Source organism: Pezoporus wallicus, unplaced genomic scaffold (assembly GCF_028554395.1).
Source record: "Pezoporus wallicus isolate ANWC-B61680 ecotype Strahan unplaced genomic scaffold, APGP_CSIRO_Pwel_v1 contig_3710, whole genome shotgun sequence".
Taxonomy (NCBI): Eukaryota; Metazoa; Chordata; class Aves; order Psittaciformes; family Psittacidae; genus Pezoporus; species Pezoporus wallicus.
This window is the reverse complement of record NW_026640315.1, coordinates 469,894-493,852: the sequence shown is the minus strand read 5'-3', so window position 1 is coordinate 493,852 and position 23,959 is coordinate 469,894. Positions and strand designations below refer to the sequence as shown.

General features: G+C 50.2%; 1 protein-coding gene across 15 annotated transcripts in view; it reads right to left on the bottom strand.

The window, feature by feature from the left end:
- The window catches only part of CACNA1G (calcium voltage-gated channel subunit alpha1 G), a 138,612-nt gene that overhangs the window by 76,750 nt on the left and 37,903 nt on the right, over window positions 1–23,959 (bottom strand). For all 15 annotated transcript variants that reach the window (XM_057418393.1, XM_057418397.1, XM_057418394.1 and 12 more), the window contains exons 2-9: window positions 16,913–17,024; window positions 16,143–16,276; window positions 7,098–7,195; window positions 5,004–5,163; window positions 2,891–3,182; window positions 2,608–2,700; window positions 272–1,082; window positions 147–191 (exon numbers count right to left, since the gene is read on the bottom strand). In XM_057418393.1, the coding sequence (XP_057274376.1) occupies window positions 147–191; window positions 272–1,082; window positions 2,608–2,700; window positions 2,891–3,182; window positions 5,004–5,163; window positions 7,098–7,195; window positions 16,143–16,276; window positions 16,913–17,024 (1,745 nt within the window). The remainder of the gene's footprint in view (window positions 1–146; window positions 192–271; window positions 1,083–2,607; window positions 2,701–2,890; window positions 3,183–5,003; window positions 5,164–7,097; window positions 7,196–16,142; window positions 16,277–16,912; window positions 17,025–23,959) is intronic.

Here is a 23,959-nt window from a genome sequence, read left to right as displayed (position 1 = left end):
GGGGGATGGGAAAGAAAATGGGTTCAATGAAAATATCAGTTTCCCTTGGATCCTTGCAAGTATGAAATCTAGGATGCTGAAAACTCTCTGCTGATTTTGGCTATAAAAACACATTAGGTAGGTCAGAAGGTTTCTGTTGGCCTCACCTGGAAAGCTATCGCCTTTCTCTGTAACGTGGACTGAAAAGAACCCTGCAGAAAGAGAAATAAATCAGGTCACAGCTTGTATTTCTATAAGGCAACCCTACACTGACACCCAGCCCCAGGCTCACCCGCGCTCTGTGTCTCCAGCAGCTTGTGCATGGTGCCGTACGGCCCCGGTGGGATATTGAGGCTTGTCAAGGTGCTGCTCCCACCACCAACCGCTGCCTCCCCAAGGTTCTTCTCCTTCAGCATCTCATGGGAGGTACTGGGGTGCACCGTGGGGTACACTTTGCTGCCCACAATGTTCTTGGAGATCCCCTCAGGGCTTGGCAAGCCAAGGCCTGGCTGTGGAAGGGATGATCGGCAGCGCACCGGCTCGAAGTGGCAGTCAGCATGGTAGATGCTGTGGACAGACTCGGTGTTGCTGGGAGCAGCACTGGGGGCCCCATGGGCAGTTGATGCCGTAGGGGGGAGCATCAACCGGTTGGTCCCATTGTGAAGTGAGCTGGTCTCCACATCGCTGATCTCGGGGCTGGCACGAGGTGCCCGCAGGTTCCCATTGCCCAGGTGATAGTGGTGGTGATGGTGATGATGGTGGTGGATGAGGTGGTGCACTGAGGACCTCTTCCTCCTCCGGTGCTTCCTGGCATGCCGGTCAGACCCTGCTTTGCTCGTGGGGCTGGCGAGGAAACCCATCCTCACCCCCGCCACCCGGTAGAGCTCCACGAGCTGCTTGCTGCCTTTACGGACAATGTAAACCAAGTACTTGAGGAGTTCATCGTAGCAGCTGCCTGGCTCTGAAAAGCTGGCGAGGGTGCTGGCATTGGACAGGTAGCGCACGCGCTGCTCCTTCATCAGCTGGCTCTCACGCTGCTTCGTCTCGGAGAACTGTGTTGCTATCACCACCAGGCAGAGGTTGATCATGAAGAAGGAGCCCACCTAAGGGGAACAGGAGCCATCAGCCAGCTTTGCTGATGGAGCGAACCCCATCCAGCCCCGTCCCCTCCATCACCCAACGGGGACCATCAGCCAGCACCATGGGGGGGACTGAGTCACCCCCAAAACCCCCACCCCAAGGACTTGCACACCAGCGCTCCACGGAGCACGTCAGAGATCAAAGACGAGAGGAGATTATTGTGACAAAAAGCTTTTGCTCTTTTAAGATGATGTTTTTCTCTCCCTGCAGACAGCGGTTGTAATTATCACAATTAGTGGCATTACTGATGAATGCATCGAGGCTTCTTGATAGGAACGTTCTTCCTGGCAGAGTCAGGGCAGGCTGCAAGCAGATCCCTTTCCCCTGCTAACGGGATTTGCGGGTGACTGTTACGCAAGGGCATCAGCGGGCTGTACCCACAGCCGGAGGGTTTATTTCCAGCCAGGGTTTCATGAGGTTCTGCCTTCTGCAGAGCCCAGCCTGGATCACAGGGAATTACTGACATGCTAACGGACTATCACATACTGTTAATGTTACTCACACGGCATCTGGAAAAGCACTGATTGTCCTTCCTCCCCGCCATTTCGGCGATGTTGAGAGCAAGAGATGGTTTCTTTTCTGGGGAAGCTATTAGATGAGCCAGAAAAACCATCATGGACTAAACGACCTCCTATCTTCTCTCATCAGGGTTTGAGTCCTGGTTTGATGAGGAGCAGAAATCCCCACAATGGCCTAATGGACAACGTGCAACTATTTTGCTGGGCTTAGTCAAATTAGAAAGCAAGAAAGGGACTCATCTCACTTATCTCAGGTACATCCGAGTGAGACACCTAATGATCCTTTAGAGTCAAGAGAGAAATAGGCACATCAAGTCTGCAATGCATCTAATTTATTTTGGATGTCTACCTTTGGAGGAGATGAATCACTCCCTCAAAGCACCTATTTTTCTCCCTTGACTATAAAGACAGTCTATACAATGAGTTCAGCCAGTCAGAGCAGTCAATTCTGCTTGCATGGATGAAGCCCTTCATGGAGCCCACCCCACAGATACTCTTTGTTGGCTCTATTGTGTGTGGTCTCGGATGATGCTGTGACATGTGGGTGGGCTGTGGGCAGTAATCTCTTCCCTCCTTTCTTAATGTGCTCTCTGAAGTTTGGGATTGTTTCCCTGAAATGTCCTCTATGTCCCTGTCCTTCAACATAGGGAATTTCTGGGAAGCCTCCTCCCCTTCCAGAGCTCAAAACCTGACTGGGGGAAATTTGCCTGCTTTAAAACTTAAATTCAAGGTGGCAACTAAGGGAGAGAACTGTGGAGCACAGCAGAAATGTTTCTACCACAGCTTAAGCACATCTTTCCTTCCTTTATGTTCACAGCAAAACCCAGCTGCAATACAGTGTATTTAAGCTGCACATCTTCCAGGAGGGTGGTTTCTACATTAGCTTTTATATTCACTGCATTATCTGCCCTGTTCCTCTGGGTCACTCCACATGCCAGGAAGACGCCCATGTTCCCCTAAGGCCACTCACAATGATCAGGAGGATGAAGTAGATGAAGTTATAGAAGGAGTGTGCATCCATGACAAAGTACATGATGTCCACCCAACCTTCCAGTGTGATGACCTGGTGGAGACAGGAAGGGAAAATGAACCTGTCAACACTCAGTTACAACACCAAGAGCACAAGCAACGTTTCTCCTGGCTGAGTCACTTCTGACCACCCCACAGCTGGTCTTGGTGCAGTACAAGACACTGAAGAGCCAAATCCTGCTCCTGCCAATGCCAATCACCACATTATAGCTGCCCGTGCCCACCTGAAATATCGCAATCCAGGCATAGCCGATGTTATCAAAGTTGATGGCTCCCTTGAAGGGGTTGTGCTCCCCGGCTGAGCAGTTGGTGTAATACTGGTTCCAATTGACACAGGATGTGTTGGTGGTGTCGTTGTAGGAATAATAATCCAGGGTGCACTCAAGACCCTCTTCCCTCCGAGTTGGGATACTCCGGCAGTAGCGCATCCCATTCTCCCTGGGCTGGGAGCAGATGAAAGGATTCTCATCTTCGTTCTCTGTCTGGTAGTATCGCTCCAAATCCACCGTGTAGGGGCTGAAAGAGTCCAGACAGGGCTGGGGTTTGCACATTGATTGCAGGCAGTCTGGCAAGGTACCAACTGTGACAGCAAAGTCCAACATCTGTTATTATGGATCTCAAAGCTTTGAAAGGGACCTTCTCAGACTTTCTGTAGCCCCACTGGGTGAGATGATGTCAATAACTGGTTTTGGGAAACTGAGGCAGGTGCACTTGGCCACTCAGCAACCTCTCTGATGACACTGTTAATAGTAACCCATCTGGAAGTGCTCTGACTTTGACTTAAGGGGACTAAGAGCAGGATTCAGCCCAGCAGGGCTTCACTGAAATGCCTTTGCTGCAGTAAGATGGAAATCAGTCGATTTAAGCTCCTGTATCTCCTGTCCTCCTGAAAAGGCTGAGAATTGCTTGGGAAGACTCTATGTACAAGGACCTCCCAAGCTTACTAAAAACCAGAGACAGGGCCTTCATCTGCATGTCACAGTGCCTGTTCACTGCAAAGATAAGCTCTAAACTCCCTCTGAGGGTGGCCTTACCACAGCAAACACTCTTCAGGGAAATAAAACAACCCATGGCCAGCCAGAAACTGGCTTCTTGCTCTGCACACAGCTATCTCCTTAAAGCTGCCAAGACTCCCACTAAAGCTTGCAAAGATATTTTTAAGCCTAGTTCAGCCTGGTTAATTCCTGCAGAATTGCCTTTAATACCCCTCAAAGCTTATCTAAACCCCTGGAACTCTAGCTCAATTAAACAGCACCCAAACCTGTGGCTCTATTGGATTTACTCAGTGGTGAGGCAGTGCCCCTGCTCTGCTGCCATTTACTTAACAGGGACGTGCCCTGGAAATGACTCTTCCAACTGCCCTTTGAGGCATGATCTACAGGAGGGGTGGCATTGATTAGGAGGTGTGTGGGAGAGGATAAAAGGCACATCATGCCAGCTCCAGACCCGAGAGCCAGCCCAGCCACAGCATCAGCATCATGATCTTGCTGTGCACAAGAAAGAGGTTTTGGCATTACAGAGCATCTCCATCCAGGTATGGATGTAGCTGGATCAACTCCAGGGAGTCAGCTGAAAGGTGGTGACAGGGGTGTTGGAGCTTGGTCGAGCAGCCATCAAGCTCTTGCAGTTACCTGCCCTTCTCCTATCATTCAGAGGGAGGGAGATGCTGGGATAAAGCAGGTAGGTAGGAGAACAGGTATGGAAATTCCAGTCTCAAAGAGGATATTTCAACCATTGTTCCAATGTTCCTACACCTGGCAAGCTGGCTGGCCAGGAAACTGGGTGCTGCAAAACCCCGTTTGATCCCTATAGTTCTCTTTACCTTAATATCCAGGGATCTGAGAAAAAGGACACTTTGGGACTATCTCTTGCTCTGAGACTGAGAAGGATCTAGCATCTCAAAATATGGCAGCTCCAGTAGCTTTCCCCTGGGGTTTAGGTGGGACTACAAACACCATACCAATAACCACCACCAGCTGCTGAATGGGACTCAGCCCTCAGATTCCCAATAAATGCAGAAGAGGTCACACATTAATGACATGTTGAACTTAGAAAGCCTGAACTCTTGTTCTCAAGGGGGTTTTGTTGACTCTTATCAATTAGAGAGGTTCCTGAGTGCTCGCTGAGGGTTTAAGAACAGTCCTGCAGGACTTGAATGACAAACTGTCACAGCTCCCTGTGTGTCCTGGCCATGTGTGCCTGAGCAGCACTTGTGGTGGCATTTAGGAGCAGGGAGCATTTAGAGAAGACGAAGGCTTTTTAATGGATATCCTTAACTCCTGAAGGGACAGACTCGCCCAAGCTGCAGAGACACTTCTGCTGCCCACACAGACTCACATGCTGAAGTTCTCGGGGAGGAAGCAGCGGTTCCTGAGCAAACCTGCCCACAACTGGACTCCCACAATGCCAAAGATGAAGAAGACGAAGAAGCAGAGGAGGAGGACGTTCCCCAGCATGGGCAGTGTGTCCAAAAGAAGCGTCACCAGGATGCGCATACCTGAAGCGAAAAGCCCACGCTGAGTTTTCTTATTCCAGCTCTGTCCTCCTGACCTTTTCCTTTCCATCCATACTTTTCCTTGCACTGCCTTCCCAACCACCATCCTTGTCAACCACACAGGGGTTCAAACACCTGCAGCTCCCCGGTCCCATCTGGTTTTCCCACAAAGGCCCTGGGAAACCTCCCTGCCTCCCTACCCTGCTCCTGGGCACACAAACAACCTTCGCTGCTCCTCTCCCTTCACTCCCTATCTCAAGTCCTCTCCTCCTAAAGCTCTCTAGCAATTACAAGTCTCCTTTCTTCCCTGAGACCAAACTCTGACATTCTCCCTTGCTCAGTCTTATTTGTTTCCCCACTCGGTATATATTAAAATTCCCTTTCCTCCCTAATTCCGCTCATCTGCCCTAAATCCCCACTCTTCCTTAAAATACAAGACTCTCTCTGGCAGTTAATTCTCGCAAGCTCAGGAACAGCCAGTTCTGTAACAAAGACAAATTGAGGGTGACTTCGACTTGACATTTACACACAAAAAACTTGATTTCATCTGACGTCTCTGTAATATTCTGCTCATCTCTCGCTCTCCTCCTTTCCCCATCTTCTGCATTCTCTCACTCGCTTATATTGATTTTCATTTAAAGAAACCTTTACTGTTGCACCCTTTACTTGGACACCTCAGCAAGAGTTCTTTCTCTCTGCCTGATGCTGTCACCTCCTTTATCAGGGTTTTTCTTCTACTTGTCTTCTAGGGAACAACCACCTTGCATCAACTCCTAATTAACTGAAATGACTTTCTGTGGTTACTGCATTTATCATCACACAAACCTCTATTTTTTTTCCCCCACCTTACATTTCTATCCTGTTGTAACTGCGCTGCAGGGAAGCCAAGATAAATTACCCGGGGTTTCAAAATACATTAAGTGAATTACATCCCCAGTTAGACAGTGGTGGATAAATTCAGCCATCCATCAGGTCAGCAGCGGGGATAAAAAAAACCATTGCAAACAGGATTCTGAAGCTACCGTGATGACTGGAACAGCAGCAGCAGCAAAGCCAGATTAAGTTCAAGAGTCAAGGCCAGAAAAACAAATAGACCCCAGGCACCTCCAGCACCAGCAGTCAGAACTGAAGCTGATCAGTGTTCGTCAAGGCATTGAGCTAGTTTGGATAGGGGAGTTCGGACTTGGATTTAATTTGGCTAAAACAATGCTGGATTTGATACCCAGGACTGTAGGATTAGGAAAATGATGTTTCTGATGCAGGTGTACTTAATACACCTGATCCATACAGCATCCGAGAGGGACTGCCCAGCATCTCTTAGTGCTTCAGGCTTTGCCCAGCACTGCACAGCAGGAATGGCTCCCTGGGCAGTTTGGTTGGGTTTGGAATGGCCAATGCCTCTCAGTACACAGGGCTGGGTTACCATCACCTGCTGCCATGCAGGAGCAGGCAATGCCACTCACAACAAGACATCTTCACCCCCATTTCTCCAGGTATTTATCTATTCCACATATACATATTTATATATACATAATCCAGGTATATATACCCCATAAAGGATGGGGTGACACAGGGAGGGTGGAAGCTGCATGGCTCAGAACCCTTTGCCCCTGCTGCCTTGGCTCAGTCAATCCCTATCACCTGCATCCCTTCACCTTGGCAGCCTCTTGAAACCCTCTTCAGATGAGAAAGAAAGGTGTATCAAGGCAGTGCTGGATATCTTACTGACTAATGGCTCATCTCTGATGCCACAGGTGTCAAAAGGAATATTACTTAAAGCAGAGAAGTGACAGGCACTGGAAACCAGAGCGTGGTGGTAGGACCTGGCACTACCATGCTTGTGTGAACCTTTGAGTTACAATATAAGACTGCATCTTCCATCTTTAGGCAGATACAAAGAACTTGCACCAACAGGGAGAAATAAGGATCTGACTTACTGGGGACCCTGTTAATGGCCCTGAGTGGCCGCAGGACACGGACGGTGCGGACCGCTGAGAAGCTGACGTTCTGCAGGTCCAGGGAATACTCCAGCATCCTGTGGGAGACACGAATGCGGAGGAGCATGGAGAAATGTTAGATTATCAAACACTATAAATCAAACATTATACGCCAGCCGCTCACAGGGGGACTTGTTACTGCATCTCTCCCACCAGGAAAGTTTGCCAGAGGAATTAATTAAGGGTTGTTTGTGTATCAAATAAAGTCATTGAGCAAGAATGTGACACACCAGCTCTCACAGACACAGATTTTCTCTCTCTGTCATCTGCTTTGGTTACTGTGTTTTGCACAGGTCCAGGGCAAAAGCTTCTGAAGTGGCTGCACACTCCAGGGGGACAATTTCCTGGCAGCCCTGCTTTTAACAATTGCACATATTCCTTAATGCATCTGGGTTTGCTGTGTTGAACACCACCACAGCCCTGAAAAGGAGAAAGGAGCATCCCTTGGTGCAGACCCTTCCCATGGGGCATGGGAGGTGTGCAGCACAGGACACTGAGCCACGCCAGCTCTACCCAGCAGGGACCATTGGCAAGTGGGATTCCGGTGGACAGGCAAGCACACAAATCAAATCTGATGACACTTGTAGATAATAAATGGAGCAAACATGGATCAAGGAACCTTCCAGTGCTCCTACACTGTGCCTGATGGGGTTATTTCACAGCTCAGGACACTGAGGTGCAACCTTGCACATGACTTAGTCTGAGGATGCACTTGGACTGCTGCAATCCTGGGGTGCCCCAGCACTGTCTCACTCTGCTCATGGCAAAGCCAAAGGCAACCACAGGATAGGAATCTCTTCTGAAAATACTCAAGTTCCATCTCAAAGCTGGTTGGGTGGTTCCCTCCCTCCAACTTTGATGGTTAGAAGCCTAACTTCCAACCCTAATTTATTCAGGACAAACCATAGCCATTTGTTCCTGTGGCAGTGCTGTCTTTAAAGTAGCTTCTAGTTGATTCTCTAATTCTGTAGCTGTTTTGTCCTTGGTATTTACCCACCCAATGTATTTACCGAGGACAAATCACGTCTTCTCTCAGCCTTGATTTTGCAAAGCCAAACAAAACAAGCTCTTCCAGCCCCATCTTGCAGACAGGCCCTCTGCTTCCCAGTCACAAATTTTCTCGACACTTGCCCTAGCCTGAATCAATCTTACCTGATCAGGCATCAGGCTTCTGGAGGAGGCTTTGCTGGTGCCTTGCACTAAGGCATCAGTGCTGCCCCTTCCCTCCCTGCTGGAAGTCCTGAGGATTCATCAGGGAATGTGTTAGCTTTGCCATGGCCCAGCACGATGGAGGTTTCTTTCTGCTCTTGCTGTGATCAGCCAAACCCACTCTCCTCCCTCCTGGGCATCAGCAGGTGAGGAGCACCCAGGTGGAAAAGGCTCGCTCTTTCTAACCCCCAAATACATGACTGCACGCTTGATGAGGTGACACTTCATCTGATTTCTCTTGATAGGCTCTAATGAGGATGACAATGCTCAAACCGTATCCAAGATCAAAATAACCTCAACATACTCCTTGGTATTTACCTGACACCCACAGCAGAGGGAAAGTCCCAGAAGATGAATGTTGGGTGCTAAATGTTTGTTCTTATCCTCTGACCACAGAGGAAGGCAACGTGTCCACAAAAGCCTACCTGGTTCCAGTGACGAAGCCAGCCCCTTCCTCAATGCGTAGGACTTACCATATGGTGTAAGCTCCGGCTAAGGTACGAGATGGACAGTAATTCTCCTGGGATTTAGTGGTTCTGAAGTTTCACTCGTTGTCGGAAAAGATTTTGGCACAGTTTGCAGCTTTCGGGTAAAAAGCCCATGTCAAACATACAGCTTTTCTTTCATCCATTACTAAAAACAGAATCTACCAGCAAAATTCAGAGCAGCAGATGGTTATCTGCACCAAGACAAATCATCTTCTGATTAATGACAGCTCTAGACTCACTCCCGGAGATACATGTGCTTTGTAAACTGCAAAGGGCACTGCTGTAAAATGCATTTTGGTTTAACATATTGAACAATTATAAATCAAAATTCAAAACCCAATCGAACAACCCAGTAACTTGAACACCAAGAACCAGGATGTGCTCTCCTACCTCTGCTGCTGGTCACTGCTACTGGTGTTACATCACCACAAACTCAACCCCAGACCTAGACTACAGGATCCACACATTGCTGATAGCTAACAGGTCAAGGGCCTTGAGAGAAGACATTATTGGGGGAAGCAAAAAGGGGGCTAAAATCAGTCACTAAAGCAAACCCAATGAGAATCCCACCACTTCCCACCTTGAAGGTCGCTTCCAAAGGCAAAGGGATGCATGGGAGAAATCAACCCATGTCCCTGGCAAGAGAAGATACCCACGGAGAGTGTGTGTCAGGATGTCACCGAGTGGCAAGGCGACGTGCATTTACCAGCGTATATAACATCTACACGCTGGAACTCTGCAATGTAAAAAGCCCCTGATGGATCTTCAACTCAAATGTCATTTCTGTTCAAACGGCAAAGCACGACGCCTGTCAGCACCTCTGCCACGCACCCGGGTGCCCAGACAAGTTAAAAGCTCAGGAAAATACTCAGCATTAAATAGGATGGATTGATAGGAAATGCTGAGACTCATCAGAGCGATCAGCAGCCCCCGATTGCTGGAGTTATTCAGGAGGAAAGCGGAAATATTTAGGGCTTTCTAAGAATAAAAGCAGAGCATCTGCAAAGGCAGACGTACAGCGGGCTGGCGGTGGGATGCAGAGAGAGCGCTAATGCAAACCTTTGGAAACACTCCTCCGAGAAGGAAAGCTCCTGGGTCTCAGCAGACAGAGACAAGGGATGGCTCAGGATGGACGGGGCAGCTGAAATGCACTCCTGTTCTGCCTGGAGACAGAGAGACTCGGAGCACACTGGGGTTTCTTTCATATAAAACCCTCAGCATTGGGAACAATCTCCTAAGCCCTACCTACATAAGTGATGCTCAGAAGCACCACAGGAGGGGCTTTCTCACCCAGAAAAGCCTTTCCTACATCTACCCAGCGCCTCTGTGTCCTGAGCTCTGCTCCCATCCCCAGGATCACTCCTGCTCAGGAAGCAGAAATGGTGCAAAGACCCATCAGAGTCATGGAGTTTGTGCTGAGGGGACTTAGCAAGGAAAGCTTGAACTCTCCCCATTCACAGCTGGGTGCTGGGGATGCTTTACAGCCAGGAGATGCGATCAAGGTCACACAAGGAACCCAGAGAGATGCCTGCAGGCAGGGAAGCATCCCTGAGAGCTGCCTGCCCCTCTTTCTGCAGAGGCAAAGAGCTGCCACTCATTGCCAGCAAGAGATAGGCTCAGATTTATTCAGTGTCGAAAGGTTACCAAAACTGGGCATGGAGACACCTTTATCTGTAAAGTGCAGTTATCAGTGGGTAATGTTAAGCCACTGATGCTGGAAAAGACAAGGGAACATTATTTAGGCAGCACTGCATCTTCAGAAAGCTGGAATGAGATTTCCTCCTGGCCCTCACAGGCTTTGCTGTGCTCTGCTTTTGCTCAGGAGCTGCTTTTTAAGTCTCCCCGCATTCGTGGGTGTTGATTAACTTTAAAACCACTCATTTTGATCAAGCTGAACAGAATGAAAGGAACTGGAGGGAGCATGAACCCCGCAGCCTGCTGGATCCAGCAGCACCGTTTGTCCCAGCCAGGACACTTGACTAATGAGGCTTTTGAAGCAGCAGCAAGTTCAGCTGAAGAACTGAGAGAAACTTGAGTGTTTTCTCTCCAGAAAGTCCTAAAACTTGCAAAAGATGAGGCTTTTCACAGGTGGGTTTGAGCCAGCCCAGCTACAGGGGAGGGTTTTCTTTTACCCAGCAGGTTTCTGTGAGTCAGGGATGTGGCTTGCTCAGGATGCTGTGCTTCGAAGGCTCCTGCATGGAGCAGGAAGCATCTCCAGCTGCGGGGCTTTGCTGGTCCCTGGGTCTCGGCTGCTCTTCATCCTCCCAAAAGCCACTTAAAGCATCAAATTGCAAAAGTCAGCCCCAGATTTTGAAGCCCAAAGGTTTGCGATTATGAGCATTCAGCTTGATGTGGTTCTGCTGCTGCTGCTTGGAGCAAAGAGCACCCAATTGAGAATGCAGTGGGGACCCGTGAGGAGGCTCCCAGCTTTCAGAACACTCACATCCATCCCAGAAAGCCCAGCAGGCTCCTGGGAGAGGGTTTGGTGCAGCTTTCACTGCAGCTCAAAGGGGCCGTGGCTGTGATTGCACATTGGGTAATTGCGTGTGCAAATCAGCCACTTACACGGGCAATTACCCCCCAGCACAGAGGGCACATCTCCAAGGTGCTGCTCTTCAGTGCGAGAGGGATCAATACAGGCAGAGGGGATGAGAAAGCAACATTCAGCTCTGCCTTTCTCTTAAAGGACAAAGTGACTAATACCTGGGGAAAGAACAGCCTTTGCAGTCACAGCAGGAGATTGCAGCAGGGACTTCCCATAGGCAGTCCCATGCCAGCCTTTTCTTCCACATCTGAACCAGGGAGCTGAAGCAGCCCCTTGATCAGCCTGGTACAGATGAAGAGGTGTTCAGAAGAGCCCTGCCTGCCTGCGAAGTGAACTGACATTGACAGGAGAAGGCCACGTGCTGGAAGCTTCACCCAAAGCACCCAGCAGGCACCTTGCTCTGGGGCTGCTGCAGCCACATGAGACCAGTCTGACGGCATCACCCTCATCCCAGCTCCTGAGCTAAAGAGCTCTTCAGGAGCCATGCGGGTTTAGACGCAGCAGAGATGGACTGCACCATCCCTTTCCCTCTATGAACACAGCAAGGCTTCCTGCAGCATATTTGATCCCTGAAATTCAGCACTCAAAACCAGGAGGGAGCAAGACATCCTTAAGGGTTGTTTATGATGGGTTCAGTGGAGCTGACTCTTTAATATAGCCTTCAACAAAGGGAGGAAAAAGTGATAACAAACATTAGAAGTGCTCAGGAAACAAAGAGAAAAAGCAGCGGTGTCTGTTTCTGCAGGAAGCAGCTGCCAACCACCTCCAGCCCCAGCTTGGCTCAAATTGTAAGCAAAATACACCACAAGTGTTTAACTTTCCTACGAAGTCTTTTAAGAGGCCCGTTACCATTACAATGAGCGAAGCACAAACAGGGCTCCGCAGACTTGGCCAAGCAACTGACTGATCCCAGAGTAACAACAGACCTGCACAACCCAAACACGGGATGATGCACAGCCCTGCTTGGAGAAAGCAGAAAGACAGGCATGGATCCAGAGCCCTGCTTGACCCCACAGAAGGCAGAGAGGAACCCTGTCAGCTCTTACAGCACCAAATTATCCCCTGATTTAAAGCTTCTCTCGTGGGAAAACAATTAACCATTGGGGTTTTTGTTGTTTTGGGGTGGTTTTTGATGAGGCTGGTTTAAAGAACAATTTAATCCCTGGAGATGCAGAGATTCAGGGGAGTCCTTATCTGACCAAAGTCAAAACAAGCGGGTCCTGCAGCAAAGTGGCTGGGGACGGAGATGGCTCCAACTGAGGAGCAGGTAGGTCTCAATTTGTGGCTCCCCTCTTCCCATAGACTGAAGAAGAGGCCCCTGCACCCTGCCCTCCAGAGGGTGCTGGGTCCTGAAATGATAAGCCAGGGCACATTTCCATCCCATAGCTCCAGTTCACAAGCCCAAGCCTCAGTCAGCACTAAACTGCAATCACCTCTGCATATTTCTGGATGTAAACAAGCGTTTATCTTTGATACATCTCCATCTTATGCTGGGAAAGGTCAAAATCGTGTTGAATCTTCCTTAGAGGGCAAGAGCTGGCTCGCACCGCCTGCTCACCTTCAAGTGTGCTCTGAAAAGCGAACTCCCCGAATCCTCTCCTTTAACATAACAGCGTAATTATGCCATTCATCACTTTTTTTCCCTTTCCTTTTCCCCATGCAACTCCACAACCTACAGCCAAAGCCGTGTTTCACTAAGCTGAGTTTTGATAATACAGCGTTATTCTCATCTCCAGCAAGTTTTACTGTAATTACAGAGATGTGTTGCAGACATTACACACTCTACAATTATCGCTAATTGCATTACATTGTCACAAAGAAGTCATTTACTCTCCATGAGCTCATGAGATTGGTCTGGACAGTTTAACAGGGCTGAGAAGTACTTAATGGCATGACACGAAAGTGGTCGGCAGCGCAGCAGGAGCAAGCACAGCATCTGAGCAGCTCTCCCTGCCCTCTGCAAGTGGCAGATTTGGGGCAAACATGCACAAAAAGCTTTCTCTGCAAGGCTAACCTCTGACAGGTCCAGAAACTTCACAAAGAATGGGAGGGATGGAATGCTAGAAGGTTTTTTGGAAGCCTCTCCTTCGACTGGTAGTGGTTGGGAAGGGTTTCTATGGATGATGTGCCCATGGGAGCATACGGGCATGCAGCACATCCCACATGTCTCCCGCTGTGACATTCCTTCACCACCCAGTATCACACACACAGGGTTTGCCTCTTCTCCTCTTCCCTTACCATCACTTTCTGCATCCCAAGGGAAGGGAAGCATCAGGGAAAGCAGGAGAGCAGAAACCCAGGATCTGCTTCCCTCTTCCCATGACTTGCACAAAAAGGGGAGGGAAAAAATGGGAAGGCAGAAGGAAAGCTACTTCATTGTGGTCTCCAGGTCCTCATGGAAGCATCATTTTTGAGGTCTCTTCCCTTGTCATTTCACTGGGGAACCTGGCTGAAGCCCTTACACAAGACCTACATAAAAACACGATGCACTTCATCAGGTATCCAGCAAATACAGCAGGGATTTGAGGATTGACCTGACACATGCTCTCCTTGTGGGTAATTTGCTCTGTGTGGGAGCTGCAGAGCTGCACTCAAGCTACTGGAGGAATTTCCCTCTGTCTGGTTGGGATTGGCCCCTGAAGTGTTTTTTTCTCTTATTCTTAAAGTGTTTTTTACCTACATCTTGAGTCTAGTAAAGGGCTTGGGTCCCTTTTTTTCCCCTCTGCTACAGCACTGACCCATTCCTTCAGCCCCCTTGGCTTTGCCTGGCCCTCGGCACTGCTGGGGATGGCTGAGGGAGCCTCCAGGACGCAGAGTAGGCTGCAGCACTCCAGGATGGATGGGCGAGGGCTGAAGGAGAACACAAGGGCATGAAAGGGAGCAGAGAAAGTGAGCGCAGGGGGAGGAGAGGCTCCGCTTTGTATTTAAATCCAGTTCGATCCTTTGCCGGCTGAATTGGTTTTGACGGAGCCCAGATGGGAGCAGTTCATGCACATGAAGGAAAGAGCCATCATTTAGTGAGAGGCAAAGCCAACATGGCAGGAGTCACAGGAGGGGTCAAGCTACAAGACTGCAAAACCCCTGCAACAAATAAATGCCTCTGTGTGCTCCCAGGGATGTGAGAAGAATAGAGGGTACCCTATCCATGCTCTGCACAGGAAAGAGGTGGCTCTCACACATCCAAATACCCATCCATGTGCAGCAGATGATTTAATGATCGCTTAAGCAAAATGAAGCTGTATTTTGAAATAGGAATTGGGGTTGTTTCTGCTGATGTCCCTCTAGACCGAGGTACCATCAAGGGGGGGGGGGGGGGTGTCTCTATAGAAGCACATCAAGGATAAACTCCAGCTCCAAAGTCTTTGCAAGCTCAACAGGCATGGCCAGGACCGGGCTGGGAGGGGAACACAGCAGCAGCCAGCACTATGCCCCCCTGGGCCTCCCCATGTGGATGCCTGGGCTTGCTTGGGTCTGGTTCCTCATCACACCTAATTGTAGTGTGAGAAATAATAAAGAACTAAAAAATACACCAGGTGGCTTTAGCACGCTCCAGCCCTTGGCCGTGCTGATGATGTTTGCAAGCCTACCAATTGGACACTGGATCCCGCTCTCTCCAATGCTCCACCACTACAGCCCCTAATGTTGCTCAGACACTTCAGGAGGAAACTCCAAGCCTTTTCCTAAGGGCTGGAAAGCAGCTTTCTGCAGATGGATTCCAGGGACAGCTACAGCTCTTGGCCTTTCTGCCCTCCATCTTTACCTCCAGTCTGTGGCTTGAGCTTCACTACATTTTTTGGTCTCTGTAGCACTCCATGGCAATGAGTTATCCCAGGCCAAGGATGCACTGGGAGACCTTCCACCTCCTTACTGGTTTTACTGGGCCACTGCTTTGGTTCTCCCAGATGCCTGCCATGACCCTATGGGGCCAACATTGGCCCATAAGCAAAGCCCAAAGTGTTGCCCCTTCCTGGGGCACACCAAACCCATGCCAGGTAAACAGCCCAACCAGGAGGGCCCCCTGCTCCTTTCCAGGAAAATCCAGTAAATTCCATCTCTGAACTCTATCAGAAGACGAAAACCCCACTGTTTTCCCAAAGGAAAGGCGGGGAGGGAAGCGAGGGCTGGCGAGAGATTCATGTGTCAAAGAAACTCGGCTCTCTGGCTAGGGGCCAGGGACTTTTCATGTGGATTTCCAGCCTCCGCCAGGAGACTCTCGGGTGCTCAAAGATCCTTTAATTCAAACCAGGTTCCTCTGAAAGGAAAACACTCAAAAAGGCAAAACTTGGTAGTTTTCCCTCAAGAAAAGAAGTACAATAATGAGGGCAATCATGCACATTGCAGTGAACTATCCTCCTGGCACGCCGCTCCGTGCTCCCAGCCGCCTGCTCCTCCACCACCTCGCCTGATGGAAACCACAACCACCATTGGGGCTGGAGGGAGAAGAGCCAAGCCCAGGGTCCTGTGAGGAGCCCCAAGGCATGGGCTGGCCACAGTCCACCACAAACAGCTTTTGCCACCCTGCCCTGCTCTCTCCATGAGCTGAGCATCAGCTCTCCCACAAGCTATGGAGAGGATCGCGGTGATCTGGATGATTACCAAGATGGACAATACCAACAGCAACCAGTGCCCAGAAAGCTCCAGTCCTCAGGGCTGCAAACCTTCCCTCAAATCCACTGCGTGCCACGTATTCCATAAACAACAAGAGAGGCGCAGGAAGAGGGAGACCCATTGCACCGGGCTTACCCCGCAATGACAATGAAGAAGTCCAGGCGGTTCCATGTATCTCCCAGGTAGCATTTCTTCCCAAAAATCCCCAGTGCAATCATCTTGACGATCATTTCCACGGCAAAGAAGGCAAAGATGAAATCGTCGAAGCTCTGCAAAAGAAAGGAAGGGAGGACAGATGCTCCTGCGTCACTGCATGCACAACACTAGGGCAGGGGAGAAGAGACCTGAGTTCAATAAGGTCTCCTCTTGCACCACCAAGAGCCAAAATCCCTGAGCAGAGGCAGCACTGAGAGCAGCCAAATGTCATCCCCCAACCCAAGACTGGCCAACAGCACACATAGTGCTTGGATAAAGGGACAGGTATATTTTGGGCTCACTGTGGATGGTTAACCCTCCCCAAGCACTCTAAACAAAGCTTGGTTACATCAGGGCTGGCACAAGGGCTTTGTCTTATGACATACATGCATTCATATAGAATCACAGAATGGTTTGGGTTGGAAAGGACCTTAAGATCATCCAGTTCCAACCCCCTGCCATGGGCAGGGACACCTCACACTAAACCAGGGCACCCAAGGCTCTGTCCAACCTGGCCTTGAACACTGCCAGGGATGGAGCATTCACCACTTCTTTGGGCAGCCTGTTCCAGCACCTCAGCACCCTCACAGTAAAGAACTTCTTCCTTCAATCTGAGCACCAAAACCAGCATTTTATAAGTGCCGGTGTGACCCCAGTGCAGGCAGGACCTAAACATCCTGAGGCCACCTCCACCACACCATGTTTTGTACCTGGAGGATCCTGCAGCGCGGCGAGTCGCAGGCGATGTCCTCGCAGGGGTGGAACATGCCCAGTGTCACGCAGTTGAGCAGGATCACCAGCATGCTCACCCTCTCGAACCACCTGCACAGAGCCCATCAAGGAAGCAACAGACCTGGACGAGCATCTGCTAAGAGCCAGCACTGCATCAGAAAGGTTATTGTGGTCTTTATTCAAGGCACGCACCAGCTCCTCGAGGTCAGACTTTGGGTTCGCATGGAAACCTGCCTGCTGTTTAGACACCTGCACAGCAAACTGATGGCGTGTTCTCCCCTTGCTCACATCGGTGGCTACAGCTAATGTGAAAGCCACTACAGCATGAAAGTTGCATGGCAAGAGTTCTGAGCACTGATGGGATGGATTAAAACATTAAATTAAAAGAACTATGTCAACTTTTAGGAAAAAGAAAGAAAAAAACCCCACACCAGACACTTAATTTCCTCTCCTGGCATTTACAGAAAAGCACTCTAACAACATCACAATTTTCTATTAACCATGTTAAATCTTATCCCAGGAGCATTTCCCTGAAGTCACTGCTTGAACTTTTCATTCCCAGTCTGAATTAAGACTGTCAAAACCATTAACTAACTACCAAAAAGCCTTTAAGACTCTGAGGGCCAGCAGAGCCCATCCTTACCCTGGCTGCTGCCTCTCGGAGCAATTTTAAACAGCTGAGCTGCTGGGACACGCTTTGGATGCTGTTACTTTTGGGGCAGAATAAATTGCGCTGCTGCAGCAAATCCTTATGGGGATGGTTCAAACCTGGTACCCAATTTCTGCATCCTTCTAGGGAGCATTTCTTGCCTATGGCACAGAGATGTCAAACCCAGGAGCTGGGGCAATGTGGTGCTGGGGTTGTCTTCCAGCCTAGCACACAAAACACCCCATCGACTGCCACAACCCACAGGCAGTCGGGGCCACGCTCCTGCCTGGGTGCAGGCAGCAGCTTCCAGGCTCCAGGAAAATAAGCGTGGCTCTTGCCAGACAAGAGCTTTCGCTGCAACGCGGTAGCGGGTGGTGTTTGGGAGCCCGTGCTGTAGCGTTACCAGGCTGGGGAAGAAGAAGGTGAGGATGAATCAGCAGGTGCCACCCCGCTGGGTGCACGGGGTTGGAGCTGGCAGCTCCTGCCACCCATCCTGGGTGAATTCCTGGGAAGTCAGATGGGGCTGAGTCACGGTTTCATTGTCAGCAATCTGGGTGTTTTAATCGGAAGGAACGTTTACAGGGTATTGGGATAGACATTCCAGGGTGGAATATTTAGCCCAAATATAGTCCTGTGGGGACAGGCCTGGAGGGCAGCTGGAGGAGGGGGCAGCATCCACAGGCATTCCCCAGCATAGGGGGCTGGAAACATCCCTCTGCAAAGCCAGCCTCATCCACAGCTCTGCCAGTGAGGAACTGCAAAGCCCTTCAGAACATAAAGAATAGGTGAAAAAAACCCTGTAAGATCCCAGACGGTGACAGAATGAACACGTGTCTGCAAGGGTTGTGTGAGATGCTCAGCACGGAAGGGAGGAGGCTCAGGAGTAGCTTGCTTGGTTGGGTCAAAACCTGCAGAGACAGATGGGTGCTTCCCCAGGCAGGCAAAGCTACATGCAAAGTCTTTAGTGGTGGTGGAGTAGACCCTGAACTAGGGTTGGGTGTCCTCCAGGGGCTCCATCTCAGCTGGGCACAAGACCTGGGTGATGCTTTCACCACAGTGGGCAGCTGGTTGGTGCTGGCTGGGATTCCAAGCAAGCAGAGGTGAGCTCACAACCATGATGTGCATCTGCTTAGAGTCACTTGAATCTCCCCTGCTCCCTCTCCAAGACCTAGAGCAGCCCTAACACCCACCCAGGGCAGATGAGTAGATCCGAGCTCACCACAGCCCCATGTGCAGTGCAAAGGGCTGAGCCTCTCAATGCCATTAGCATGCTGGCACCAGTGACTAATTGCAAGCAAAGCCTTAAAAAGCTCTCTCTTAAAAGTATCCAGGAGAGATGCCACAACCTGCGGGGTGATGGGCAGCCAGGAGGCAGATGTGGGGATCAGCACCAGATGTGCACCCGCCAAAGGGCTCCTGCAGTGCCCACATGTAGCATCAGTCCTTATCTGTGTAAACACCCACTGCCCAGAGCCCCAGCACTCCCAATCCAGTCCCCAGCGAGGCAATGGCAAATGCCCTCCTCATCCCATTGCATCCCTGCAGCTCTGCCTATGCCACCGGCCCAGGGCCGATCCCTGCTCTCTCACACTACAGCTCCCCTCGCAGTAACAAACCTCCTGCAGGCAGGAAAACAGCCTGTGGGGAAGGAGAGGGACCCAGAGAGCAGGAGGGGGGTTTATTTGCTGCTGGCAGGTTTATTTTGCCCAGCTTTAACCACAGACCCACTTATCGGCATATCGCTCCCTCGAGCAAATACATTTCAGTCCAATATAACACATCACCCTGATTAAACATTCCCGGGACAGGGACCCCAGCAGTGCCGAGGGCGGTATGTTAATGCACAGCTGATACATCAGAAGGCTGGGGAGGGGGAAGGATATTTTTTTTTGCCTCTTTTTCTTTCCAGCTGAATGAAACTTCAAGCTCTTTCTTCTGCTAATGGGATTTTCAGAGCCACACAAAGTGCTGATGGCTATGGCTTTGTACCGACCCTCCTTTGAGCTGAGAGCCTGACAAAGGGAAACTCTTCAATTAGCAAAAGCAGAAGGTGCTTTATTGAATGCTGCCGGCTGCTGCTGTGTGGGCAGTGAAGGGGCAAAAGGGGCTTTGGGAAGCACTAGAGACAGCGGCTGGTCCTCAGCCAGCAGCTAAGGTGAGGAGGCGGAGGCAAAGCTCATGGTGAAGGGCACACCGAGCTGAGCTGAGCCCACAATCCACGCTGCATGAGATAAATATTTGCTCAGGCTGAGCAGGCAGGATCCATAGGGCTGATACTTAAAGTAATAAAGGGGTTCACGTGCACACAGCAAGTACAGCAGCACACAGCAAGTAATCACCCTACACACTCCCTACCTTGGGGGTCAGAGTCCCTCCTTTCCAGGGTCACCTGCTCACTCATTCTTTAAAGTCCACATTCCTACCATCAGGTTGGTCAAGACACACAAAGGGCTCATGGATCCTTTTCAGCTAAAACAAATCTGTTTCTGCTATGCAGAAAAATCCAATAACACTTAAAATTCACAAGCTAAAGCACCAAGAAAACACCAGCAAATACCCAGAAGTCTCTCACTTGTTACCAACAGCATCCTTTGCACAGAGCAAGAGCCCTCAGCCCCCTTCCCACCACAAGCCATCCCCGTGCTACCTGCATGCACTTGGCAGAGCCTGACCTTTCCTAATTAAGAGGCGAGAGCCCCAGATTCAATTAGCCAGCGCTACCCAGCTTAATATAATTGAAAGAGGAAGATATTGTATTACACTTGCTATGATTTGGTTGCAGAAGTTTAGATCAAATTCACCAGCAAGTGAATTAAATGCAAAGCTGTTGCTCGAGGGCAGAGCCAACCTGGAGGACGATGGGCCTGGTGCTCGGTCCATCAGCAGCACAGGCTCTCTGTGCTGAGCCTGAGCACACACTGCTCTTTGGATTGGGGATGGGGAGAGGAAGCACCACTACGCTGCAGCATCACCCATCCCCAAAAATCATGGTCCCTTCACTAGGGGAACCAGGCACTTACACCAATGGGTGCGGAGGGCAGAGTTTGTTGATGCTTTACAGGGACAAACACTCTCCTGCAGAGGATTAATATGTATTTCCTACCTTGGTGCTCCACTAGTTCCAGGTGGCTTCTGCCATTCCCCCTCTCCTCCTTCCCTGCATCCTTCTCTTTCCTCTCCAGCTCCTTCCATGACCCCCTCCTCCAGCTCTCCCAAAGCAGTGCCAGTGCTCCAGCAAAGCAGCAGCTCCAATAGTATGTGTTGCTGCCCTGCCATTGCTGGAGCCGGGGTGGGACCCCCCACAATCACAGCCAGCGTGATGGAGAGCTGGGCTCTGTGGGCAAGGCGGGGACCAGTGCTTGGGCAGCCCTGCAGTAAAACCCAGCCACAGAAATGCATCAAACTCTGAATCCATCCAGGTAACCCCTCGGCTCTGCTGCCTGTTTTCTGGCCATGGAGAGGTCAGTCAGACCCACAGACCATAACCAGGTCTCTCACCCCCACCCACAGTCTTTTCCCTTGTGCCGAGTGAAGCCTTGCCTTGCTGGGACAGCGGCTGGTATTTGACAAATGTGCCGAAAGCACTGGCAAGATCTAGGTTTTTTTTGTGCAAATGTGATGTGAAAATTGGGTTGAAATGACAGCCTTCCCCTGCAGCGTCACCAAGTCCCACCAGCTTAGGAGTGACACTGGGATAAGCTGCAGACGTTAATGAGAGCGGAGTTTTAGGCTTCATTCATATCATCAATTCCAGAAATAGCCCCTTTGACAGGAGCATAATGGGACTTCCAGGGTCTGGCCTTTGGGGGGGTGGGGGGGTGTGAGGAGGCAGGGACTGAAATCCTAAAACATTAATTCAGGCCGTTTGCAAGGAAAGTTGAAAGTCCTCAGAATTAATCTGCCTCATGGATGGAAACAGTAACCCCTTCACAGCCTCTGGCTGCATCAGGCCAGCATGAAAAGGTTCTTCGTGTCAGACCCAGTTGAAAGGTCCCAGGATTCTCACCACAATCCTGGACATTCAACTGGATTTTGGTTTATTCTCCCATATTCCATAAACTGGCTCCCATCTTTTGCTTTTAGCATCTGCAGGAAACATTTGCATCCCCTTGGATGTTGCATGCTAGAGGTGCTCTCAGAGCATCTTTACCCGATGAATCCACTTCCCCAGCTTGTAGCTGAGCACTCACCGGGATCTGTCTCTGGTGTGATCCTGACACAATCTCTATTCCATGAATTTGCCCTTCCAGGTGCTTTTCCAAGCTTGGTAACTCCCCTCCCTCCAGGGAATACAAGAGTGGGATGAAGCAGGGAAGATGCGGCAGGTTTGCAGCATCACAGTACCGCACCAGCAGCAATCCTGCTTTTTCCTGATGGGGTGGATAACCCACTGCAGCCACAGCAGCCACAGGCATGCTCATTGCATGCATGTGATGGAGTGTGCACCTCCTGCCCTGCCATCCATAGGGATTCATGCCAGGAGAGCCCAATCGCCAGGGCATTCCTGGAAAGCAAAGCCAAGAGTCTCTCCTCCAGTGGGGCTGCAGCAAAGGGGGTTATAGATTCAATAGAGAGCATTTCCATGGCCAATGCCTGGTCCATCCTGGATCACCTTATCTGGGAGCCTGAGGACACACTGCTGGGAGTTAGGATGACCCACTGAGCCCAGCACATCCCCAGCCACAGGCACTGAGCTGGGAAAAGCCAGACAGGGAGCATCCCTGCCTCGTCACTGCTCTGCAGGTCTTCAAAACGCTTCCCTCACAGCGCAGACAGACCCAGGAGATGATTTTAGTTCATGCAGCTTCACAATTAAACCTGGGAAACCAAAACAGGGTGATTATTCATGCCAGTGTTTCTGGAAATGTAATCTCTAATTTATTTCCCCTTGCAGATGTTCCAGGGGATGCAGCTGCTTCCCTCTGCTCTGCTCCATCCCTGCAGGACCACGGCTACACGATGGTCCCCAAAGGCCCCATAATGAGCAACGGTGACTGTAAAGCCCAAAAGTAGAGGCAAAAGGGGATTTTAGGGAGTAATCATCTTAATCACGTTATCATTTTTCTCTCAAAGACTTAAAAATTGCACTGTCAGTTGCAGGCAGGAGATGTTCTTCCCTGCTTCGGAACGCAGCCACCTCTTAAAGGGGGATGTAGGATTTGCACAGCAACACAGAACCACCCTGCTGAGCCGCCCAGGTGATGAAGGGAAGAATGATGCTGCATTTAGAGGGGATGAAGCCTGATGAAAAAAGACATTTTGTCATAGAAAAAAAAACCCTGACAAGGTTCTTATTTGCCTTACTGTTTCAGAACTGTTTCCCTATCACCTTTTAGGTTTGTATTTTAAGATTTTTTTCCAGCAACCAAAAGGGTTTAAAACCTTATTGCTTAAAGAGAGAAAAAAATGAAGATAAAATCCTTCAAGCTGAGTGTCTTGCATAATCTCCAAACTTCAGGAGCTGGGGGTTTTAAGACAAGCCCTATATATCACTTACAATTAACTGCTGAGCTGGGAGGGCTTGGCCAGCCCAACCATGGGACCAGCATCTGCAGTGATGGGTGCTTTAAAAAAGTAAAATGAAATAGAATGTCAAGCAAGAGCACTTTAGGCTGGATTTATTCTGGCTTCTCATCCCCGTCCTTTGTTCCTCATCAAGCCCTCCTCAGCATCGCAGAACAGAGAGCAAGAAACCAGCCAAGAAATGGACTCGCACAAAGGGCAGGACAGTGCATGGCCCCTGCTGAGAGGGATGGGCCCAGGTTGAAGCCCACGGTGCTGGAGCTCACCAGCTATTTCACCAACTGATGCCAAACACCAGGAACATGACCCTTATTGCCCAACATCACCAAGGAAGAATTGAGAAGCAGGTGAAGCCTCACTCACCCAGACCGAGCCCAACAGAAGCTCCAGCTTCCCCCAACCTCCATCTCCCCCTGATTTGGCACCTTCTGCTGACGTTTGGGTGGCTCAGGGATGGGCTCTCCTCCCGCTTGCCCACCAAAGCAGGGCAATGGAGGCAGGAGCGTGCCCTGCCACACACGTGCCTGTCCCTGTCCTCCTCCTAGACCCAGCTTGCAGCTCAGCCTCCACACCAGCCATCACCTCCCATGATGGAGCCTCTGGGATGTGCTCCCTCCCTGCATCTCACACGTGGCATTAAAGAAGATGCTGTGAGTAGTAAAGCCTTCCCAATGGACTCCTCCTCAGCAGGAGGGACCCAGGGTTCCCAGTTAAAACATAACAAATATGCCAAAGCCGCTACTGGTGCTCGATACTGTATTTAAGACCTTTTCTCCCACCATGCCTTATCAAGTGCAGAGTGGATAGACACTAAATCCCTGTATATATATACTTTTACACTTACCCACTGTAA